This window comes from Myxocyprinus asiaticus, chromosome 49 (assembly GCF_019703515.2).
Source record: "Myxocyprinus asiaticus isolate MX2 ecotype Aquarium Trade chromosome 49, UBuf_Myxa_2, whole genome shotgun sequence".
Taxonomy (NCBI): Eukaryota; Metazoa; Chordata; class Actinopteri; order Cypriniformes; family Catostomidae; genus Myxocyprinus; species Myxocyprinus asiaticus.
Window position 1 is genome coordinate 13741226 of NC_059392.1, and position 9958 is coordinate 13751183.

General features: G+C 34.5%; 1 protein-coding gene across 2 annotated transcripts in view; it reads left to right on the forward strand.

Moving 5' to 3' along the window:
• LOC127438438 (adhesion G-protein coupled receptor D2) overlaps window positions 1–9958 on the forward strand; it is a 115052-nt gene extending 105094 nt beyond the window's left edge. For both annotated transcript variants that reach the window (XM_051694026.1, XM_051694027.1), the window contains one exon: window positions 7246–9958. In XM_051694026.1, coding sequence (XP_051549986.1) covers window positions 7246–7377 — 132 coding nt within the window. In that variant the 3' untranslated portion in view covers window positions 7378–9958. The remainder of the gene's footprint in view (window positions 1–7245) is intronic.

Below are 9958 nucleotides of genomic sequence, written 5' to 3' on the forward strand. Positions count from 1 at the left end.
TGACCAAGGGCTCCAAAAAGGACAAATAAATCACCATAAAGTAGTCCATATGGCTTGTGCATTTTATTCCAAGTCTTCTAAAGGCATACAGTAGCTTTTTGTAAGGGACAGACTGCAAGTTAAGCAATTTACTTAAATCTTATTTAGGTCTGTAACAACACATTATGTAGTCTTATCCATAACAAATTATTATCACTTATCAAATCATATCAATTATGTAAAATACCATTGCTATTCCTTTAAGTATTGTGAAATGAGAAGCAAGTTTTGTTTTCTTTCACTGGAAATTATAAAATAGCAAAACCTTTAGAAACTCTTTGTCTGTATGATCTCTGTATAACTCTCATCTCTCACAGAGTATCTTTTAGTATCTGGGATGTGTTCCATTGGCTGTTCCAACCAACTGTGTGCAGAGTTATTGTTACAAATTACTTTTGGCAAAGCGGCCTATCATATTTGACAATAAGAGGTCATTTTTCATGTCTGACCTTCTGTTTGGGCTACATTTCTGATTCTGTGTAATTATGTCTTTGTGCTTCAGAATGTGGACATTTAATTGCTTTTACAAAGAGCCCAGGCAAACAGCAGTGGGAGAAAAGGGGTTTTAGAGGAACTAGCGTGACCATTTTAACAGGACAACATGTTTGAATTAGATGTTCTAGCACTGGCTCTAAATGGATTTCTGAAGTGGTTGTTTGTGAGGATTTTCAATCGGACGTATCCTTGAGTCTTTTTTATGGGAGGTCCGTTGAATTCAAGTGCTGGTATAGCATGGAGAGCCTGAATACATGTGCTTCTCTCTCTCTATCTCCCTCCATCTATCTCTTTCCCCCTCTATTTCTCTTCTGCTCTCCTGCTCTCTCTCTCTCTCTCACTGTCTGTCTGCCTGTTTTTCTGTGAAATTGAAAAATCTGCCTCTGAAGTTGTTGCCATTGTCTGTGTAATTAATGAAATGCTGAGAGCGAGGTCCAGGTGCTTAAAGAGTTTTTTTTTAAATCTCATTCTTACTCTTTCTTTTTCCTCATGACTAATAAGGATAGAAAATACACATTAGTGCTTTTGTGGTTCTTCTTTTTTTATACATAATCTTATGTATAATACATGCATTTAAATGAAAGGACTGTGACCTTCGGTGTGTTCCGTTTCAAACCGACCACATTTGTTTTGCATGTTGAGGTGAGGTTTAGCATAACAATCCAAGTGGTCCTATTTAATATGCACCTATTAATTCTTACATTTAGGTTGTTTGAAAGTTTGAGTCAAGGGCTTGGAGCAGTATTTTAAGCTGAGCTAAAAGTTTCTTGCTGGTAGTATATCTGTCTATAGAGGTTTATTATGTTTAGGCCTTCAATTTTTGGTAGGAGACACAGGGATGATATAGTATACATATGAGAAAGTTAATTAAAGTTAATCATATATAAATCAAGATAAAAAAAATATACAATGTAAAATTATTACAAATTAATCAGTTACTATAATTACATTTTACACTCTTTTTAATTCTTGTAATCAGATTACAGTTACTGACTTTAAATGAAGTTATTTACTTTTAAGTATGTTTTACTTATTAAAACATCTATGTAATATTCACCTTAAAAACCTCATCTGATTACAACATCATTTCATTCAATTTAGCGCCCCCACTGGACATTTCACTGGGAAACTGCAGCCAAACGTGCAATGAAGCACGTCATTTGGTTTGCAAAAATGTTGCCAGTGTCACATAAATTTAATGAGATCAGGCTGAAATAATATTATTTTAAAAATATGTATAATTCAAGTAATATACCCTTAAACTAAAATTCTAACCTAAACCTAATCAATTGTGTCCTAAAAGATAAATGAGGTGAACAAAACAGAAATCCTTGCCCTTAACCAACACCTAAAACTAACCGATAGTGTTTTAAAAGCAAATTCGACATGAAAAGCACATTTACTGAAGCAACCATGTCATTTCGTGTCGCTTCTATGACACTTTCACTTCATTTTCACTTTAGTTTTGAGCGTCCTCGGCTGGGCTCGAGACTCTGTCTCCCAGTTCAAAGTCCAACACTCAATCAGGTGAACTACCGTGGAAGTTATTAAACAATGAAATAAGTGTGTAAATGTTGGTGGGTCTGTAATTCAAGCATTAAAATATATTGTTTTTCAAATGATGCGTTAGAGTAAAAGTGTTTCAATATTATAACGAGTTAATAGAGCGAAAAATAAGTCTTTATAAAGTCACAATCAGCCGTTGTAGTTGTGATTTGTGTGAAAGTGAATAAAAAAGCACATTTGTTGTTAATTTCACCAGGAAACTGCAGCAAAACCTAGAAAGCGGCACGTAAAACTATAAAAAGTTATAGTAACTTCATTCTATGAGACTAGGTTGTATTAATTATGTAGAAACCAACATGAAAAATGTTTATATGTACGTAACATATGAATTATGTTCATATGTTTATACACATCTGTTTGTGTTTCTGTGACAGCTGAAGGGACAATGTCAATGAACAAGGAAGAAATATAGACATTATTTTGAAATTGTGGAGCAGAAAAACAACTTTTCTGTGAAAATTGTTTTTAAAAGCAACTTAAAAGTAAAGTAATTTGTAATGTGATTACTTTTCCCATGAAGTAATCAGCAAGGTAATCTGATTACAGTTTTAGATTTGTAGTGGAATACTATTTTTGAGTAACTTACCCAACATTGGTCAACATGCAAATTAACTTGTCAAAGTTCACAAGACTTGAAACCCACACGAAATTTGCTTAGAGAAATTTTTTTGCCAGTGGATTTTGTCATGAAAGGCTTTTAAACCTGTTGAAGCACACCGCTTTTTGAGCACAAACCATGAAAATAACATACCTGCTGGAGCATTTCTATTGTTAAACAGAAACTGGATATCGATGCTGAACCCTTAGACCTTTCAAAAGATGTATAATTTATCAATATTATTAACATTTTTGGACAGTAGACAATATAGTAAATGTATACAAATGTAAGCAAAGTGATGTCAAACCCGAGGTTTCTATTTACAGAGTTTTTGCAGTAGTTTGCATTGAAGCCTAGAACATCGTAGCTGAACAAGTGCATTAAAATGAAGGAGACAGCACCAAATCCCAGTTGTGTGAGGCCAGGCTACATAAGCACAATTCCAAAGCCTAGTAGAGTGCCTTGCTGTTTACTGCCTACATAGGCAGTTGTCTGAGGCACCATCTTAACTGAAATGGAACATTATAAATGACTAATTTGCAACACTCTACGTAAGCAGCAACTTACCACACAAATAGCATTGATTCCACAACTAATAGAGCGCAATTGTCTGGTTCCGGAAGAAAAAATTCCACTCATTTATTCCATAGATTAATTGATTTTCAAGGATAAATTATAAATCTTTAAAAACAGACTTGCCATGAGCTCCGAGGTTGTTCATCAATGGTATATGCTTCCGTTGAAGCCATCAGTCCGAATGATTTCAACTTCATTGTTTAAAAATCGTGTTTGATAGCGGAATTTATGGTAAACAACTACATTAGCCTTGGTACAGCTGAGAAAGATCCACCAATCAGAGAACCGCGGACAACAAAACCCACAAATAAAACCCTCCGTGCCTCGGAGCGACCGCCCACTCCCATGACACACTCTGAATGACGTAATCGAGTCGATCTCCCTTCACCCTTAAACTACTAATATATATGTACATATCGGAAATATTTTGCAATGAACGTAAAAAAATTATTATTTCTATACTTATAATCAACAACCTATAAACAATACTTTTATATATTCCCATCTGATTTTTTTTTTTTTTTTTTCAAATATGTCATTCGCAATGCTTCATGGGATTGTAGTTTGTGCCCTCATGGTAGTCGGTAAGTACACAGACCGATTTTCAAATACTTTTTTGCCTCAAAACAAAGTTTGTGATGTTGTGATTCAGCTTGGAGCTGGTTGGTTTGGTTCATATCTAACAACTTTTTTATGAAGGAATTTATGAAAGTCTGTGGAAGAAATGAATGGAGAAAATGCACTCACCGGCCACTTTATTAGGTACACCTGTACATCTACTTATCGATTATCTAATCAGCCAATCGTGTGGCAGCAGTGCAGTGCATACAATCATGCATATACAGGTCACAAGCTTAAGTTAATGTTCACATCAACCATCTGAATGGGAAAAAAATTGGCATGATTGTTGGTGCCAGAAATGGCATGATTGTTGGTACCAGACGAGCTGGTTTGAGTATTTCTTAAAACTGCTGATCTCCTGGGATTTTCACGCACAACAGACTCCAGAGTGTAAAGAGAATGGTGCGAAAAACCAAAAACATCCAGTGAGCGGCAGTTCTGTGAGCAAAAACGGCTTGTTAATGACAGAGGTCAGAGGAGAATCAATAAGTAGATGTACAGGTATACCTAATAAAGTGGCTGGTGAGTGTACTACCGGAACCCAGATGGCTGAAAAGTGGGCAGGCACTGTTGTGCTCTATTCCAGTAAAGGTTGACTAAGGTAACAATACTTTAATAACAGGGTTTCCACAATCATGGAATATCAGAAAATGTTAAAACTGTGTTCACCAGGCTTGAAAAGGGACGATTATTAAGTCGGAAATTAGCTAAATCTAACAACGTCATGGAAATGTCTATATTGAATTAGCATTTTTCTAGTTACTCTGCTCTAAAACATTTCAACACATAAATATTGGCTTTCATGTGAGGAGCAAGATGTGTTAAAATGTTGTCTTTGTAGGGAGATTACTAAGTTTTGGAACAGAGCTACTGAAAGCCATTACTGATTCACTGTTGTTTTGTGCACAGAATAGGTATTTTGATTCTATAAAACTGAAATTATTCACTGTCAATCGAGCAGCCCTTTGCGAGTTCGGTTGAAATGTGAGGTTTCTAAGGCATCACTAGTGTATTGTAACGGTAGTGTTGCTGTTTTGGCAATTTCAAACATTTTAACCAGTAATCCTCATAATTCCCCAGGGTTCGTACAATGTCTTAAAAGTTGTGAAAATGTTTGATTTTCAAGGTTTGAAATATGCTTGAATTTTGAATATGTTCCTTGAAAATGCTTGATTTTCCTTAGGTTGTTGACAGTTATAAAAGATCTAAAATCATTTTGAATTTGAAATGGATATTATACAGTCGTTATGTTTGTGGTGTTTCCTCAGAGCGGGAGCGAATGTGCGCCCCTCCACATCTTGCATGCACACAGAAGTACTAGTCTAACTGTGGTAGATTGGCGCCAAAGAAATTATACCTGCATCTCCTGCTTCCATTAACATGCCGGAGTGCCTTTATCAATGACTGCTGGCTGGAAGTCGAGACATAAAATATCTCTAAGAGGAGGAGTGTCAAGGGAATCATACGTCTAAGTGTGCAAAAAAAGGATCATGATCATCACATCAATGGATGTTTGCGCTTTTCTTAATACGTGTGTTGAGAATGCAACGTGCTGAGACATCACTTTATTTTCATGTCATTCAAAACGTACTCGTAATAATGTGACACTTGGGCACAGAAGAGGAGGAAGTGACATTTCACCACATTGTAAATAAGGAGCATGTTTATAAAACTATGCAAGAAATACTAATGTCTAAAAAAAAAGGCTTGAGGATTTAATACGAACAATGCTGTGTGAATATAATGAAATTACGGCAGAAATATTACTGTTGTACTACAATCAAATTAACATATTCAATAATTACAGTATTATAATATTACAGTTTGCTTATGAAATCTCTTCAAAGTTATCATGGATGTCACTGAAAACAATCCCATCACACAAAATGTATTTCTGCTGCAGATGTTTAGAGGTGAGATTCCACATGCAGCTCATATCTTGTCACTGAGTAGCTTGTATTTTTCAAAGCAGTCTTCTTTAAGCCTTTATTCAAATAGCTGGGAAAAAAAAATATCAGTTCTTTAAAAATAGCCAAATCTATTTAATATTTCTTTTCAATTTCCACATGACAGTGAACAAGTAACTACAGTAATCAGGATTTGTTTTCCCCCATTGTAATTCACGCCCTATAGAAAAGGGCGTGAATTACAACTGTATCAGTGTGTTAATGCAAGACTTTGGTTGTAATCATATTAAGGATTTTAGTGTTAGCTGTCTGTGGGTTTAAAGGAATTCTTGAAACTTTCATTTTTATAGATTGAGCAGTGTTTTAAATCACAGAGGATGCTTTTTGATCATTGCATTTTGTCAAATAACATTTAGAACTGGATCATATTTAAAGAGGTGCTTGAAAAAGATGATTAAGGTACCTTGAAAATGCTTAAAAAGTGCTTAAATTTCACCCTTAAAAATCTGTACGTACCCTGACTTATGAATTGCACTCGCTCATCACCCTGTGAGAATAATTATCAGACCCGGGAATATATAAAATCTTAATCTCTGGTTGTCTTTGAATGACTGCTGTATTGGATATAATACAGTTGTCTGAATGAATTAGCATCATACACGTATGTTGCTGCCATGCAGTCTGTTCTCACTCTGAATCTCAGCCGTGCAGATCTCAAAATGAAGGGCTTCAGTTAATCTTGTGGTTGTGTTGGTTCAGAGTTCTGGCCCAGTAAAGCCCAAATAGACGACTCTCTGACTATTTTTGATGTGAACTGTTCAAAGAGCTGTTTCTGTATGCCTCTGCAAATATTTCAGTACAGATCAATCAGTATTGCTGGATCACAATGTATCGTGGAAATACATTTAGTTTTTTCTGTGTGAGCGAGTTAAAGTTTCATAATGTCATCTACATTCACTGAGCACTTTATTGGGAACACTATGGTCCTAATAAAGTTCCTGACGTGGTCTTCCACTGTTGTAGCCCATCCGTCTCAAGGTTCGACATGTTGTGCATTCTGAGATGCTATTCTGCTCACTACAATTGTACAGAGTGGTTATCTGAGTTACTGTAGCCTTTCTGTCAGCTCAAACCAGTCTGGCCATTCTCTGTTGCCCTCTCTTATCAACAAGGCGTTTCCATCTGCAGAGCTGCTGCTCACTGAATGTTTTTTGATTTTGGCACCATTCTGAGTACTCTAGAGTTGATATTTTCTGTTACATTTGAAAATCGTCTTTGTATATTTAAGTTTGTGGACATTTAGAAATAGTTTAGAACACACCTCTTCTTACTGTATCTATGTGTAAACAAAGGAATGAGATAGACCCCACAATCAATTTCGGAGGGCATAAATTTAACTTTTGCCTACGGTAGTGATACATAAAACAATGTCTTTTCTTTCAGGTGCATTTAACGAAACCTAAAGGCAGCGTGCCAAATGAATGCAATCTGAACGTGCCCATGGAAGCCGAGCTGATATCTCACCATTCACTCCATTCACCTCCACAGCAAAATGTTGACATGTATCTTCATTGAAACTGTTCTTCTCGTCTCGTGTTTGCCAAAGTGAAGTTTGTTTGTCTGTATATTGACCTCAGTGTAAACAATTTCTTATATGTTTCAATATATTGTTTGTGTACATTTGTAATTTATCTCTGAGACCAGATTCCATCACATGTAGAATGTTTTGAAAAACTACGATCTTATACTGTTCTTTTTTCTGAATGTCTAACCTTAGATGCTCCTTTTTTTTAAGTTTAAGCGTGAATAATTTAAAGAATTAAAGGGTAACACTTCAGAATAAATTTGTATTCGTTAACATTAACTAAATATGAACAGTACTTTAACAGCATTTATTAATCTTGGTTAATATTAATTTGAACATACTAATATGTTTTGTGGCATAATGTTGATTACCACAAAGAATAAATTCGACCCATCCCTTACAGTGAGGCACTTATAATGGAAGTGAATGGGGCTACATTTTGGAGGGTTTAAATGCAGAAATGTGAAGCTTATAATTTTATAAAAGCACTTACATTAATTCTTCTGTTAAAACTCATGTATTATTTGAGCTTGTTTAAATTGTCATTTTTACAGTCATTTTAGGGTTTATGCTGTAATGCCATCATGGCAATGATGTAACTTTACACAGAAAAGGTTACTAAGTGATTTTATCACACTAAAATCATGTTAACATGCATATTGTTTACATCTTGTGGCTATACATTTTAAACAGTGAGTATTTTAACGTTTACAGATTGGCACCATTCACTTCCATTGTAAATGCCTCACTGTAACCTCAATTGGGGCTTTTTAAAAGTCCAAATTAATTGAATTGGTAACTAACATTATAACCACAAATGCTGTCGATTTAGTTAACTTGTATTGAACCCAGAATATTCCTTTAAAAGTATTTTCTAACCTAGATAAAATCAGCCGAAAGCCGTTTTAAAGGCGTAGTAAATAATTTGATGTAATAATGACATTTTAAAAGGCTACGAAGACAAACATTTTTCTTTGGAATAACGTGCACTGACATGTATCTTCATTGAAAAAAAATGTTCGTCTTGTGTTGGTCAAATGAAGAGGAACTAACAATAAACAATACTTTAACAGCACTTATTAACCTTGGTTAATGTTAAAGCTAAAACGTAAACCATTTTTTTATTATTAAAAGTTGTATACATTAACATTAGTTAATGCATTATGAATTAACATGAACTAACAATGAACAGTTGTGTTTTTATAAATTAACATTAACCAAGTTTAATAAATGCTGTTCAAAATATTGCACATTGTTAGGTCATGATACAGTTCTTAATGCATTTAATAATATTAATAAATAGATCCTTACTCTAAAGTGTTACCAATTAAAGCATGCTTTAGACTGTAATAGTCTGATTGTTCTAAATTCTGTTTAGTCTTTCTTTATAATTCACTATCAAATAAAGTTTGGACACACAGGCTTATGTGACTTATGTGAAATGATTGATATTTATATAAATTGTGCCTATGTATGTATTTCTTTACAATATGAAAATGTTAAATGAAAAAGTTTTTTTTTTTATTATTATTATTTTTTATTTTTTTTGGACTACACTGGTATTGTATATCTGATCGAGGGTGTAGCAGCATCAGGTATGTGTTTTTAAAATGTACCTGGCATAATCTTTCCATGTTAATATTAGTGTGATCTTGTTACATGTTAGATGCCTGCTGTTTACTGATTTACTGTTTATGGATTATTCTAGATCATTGCAAGAGATGAAAATGACAAGAAGCCTGTCGGCTTAATAGTCATTTATTAAAATATGATGGAAAGATTCCAAGAGCTTGTATGGAAACTTTTTATGGCAAGAGGTGACATCAGAAATTGCGGGTCTGACTGTGGCTTTCAGCGCACAAAATAAGAGAATCCGAATCCAAACGTTCAGGCAGGTAAGCAGAAATCCAAGGGAGCTGCAGAACTTTAGTGGTGGGGAATGAGAGAGCACTGGATTCATAAAGATTGTCAGTCTGATCACATACAATACAGTAGAGAATCACAAAACGAAGCAAAGACAGAGGAAAAATACAAATCAGTCGCCTTAGAATAGATAAAGAAGTTTGTGGCCTTATGTACAAATGGGCCGGTGGAAGAGTCCTTCATTTAGATGCCATGCAGCAATGATTAAAGCAGTTTTGTGCTTGTACAAAATACTTTTTACACCATTATAGTGTGAAAGAATCATTTTACATTGATCTGGGAGCAGGTTTGTAACATGTCAAAAATATGTTTGTTGATTTCATGTCCTTTCAAGGTACAAATAAACCCATATGGGATGTTAAGTCACCATGATGAACATTTTTACTATAAAGTCATAATTGGGTCTGTAAATCAACACTCTTATAATGTTTAGCTTCAGGTATGCTACAGCAGTTACCCAAGCACTCTTTTTTTACTGTGATTTGTAGTCGAAAATAGCCATGTTGTGATTCTTTAAAGGCTCTGCATTAATATTATTACAAATTGACCTCCACATTTTTTTAAAGCCAACATTAAACAGAATTGTCTACCCATTTTTTTTCCATAATGCAACTTATTTCCAAATGGGAAAAAATTAAACAAGAAAAA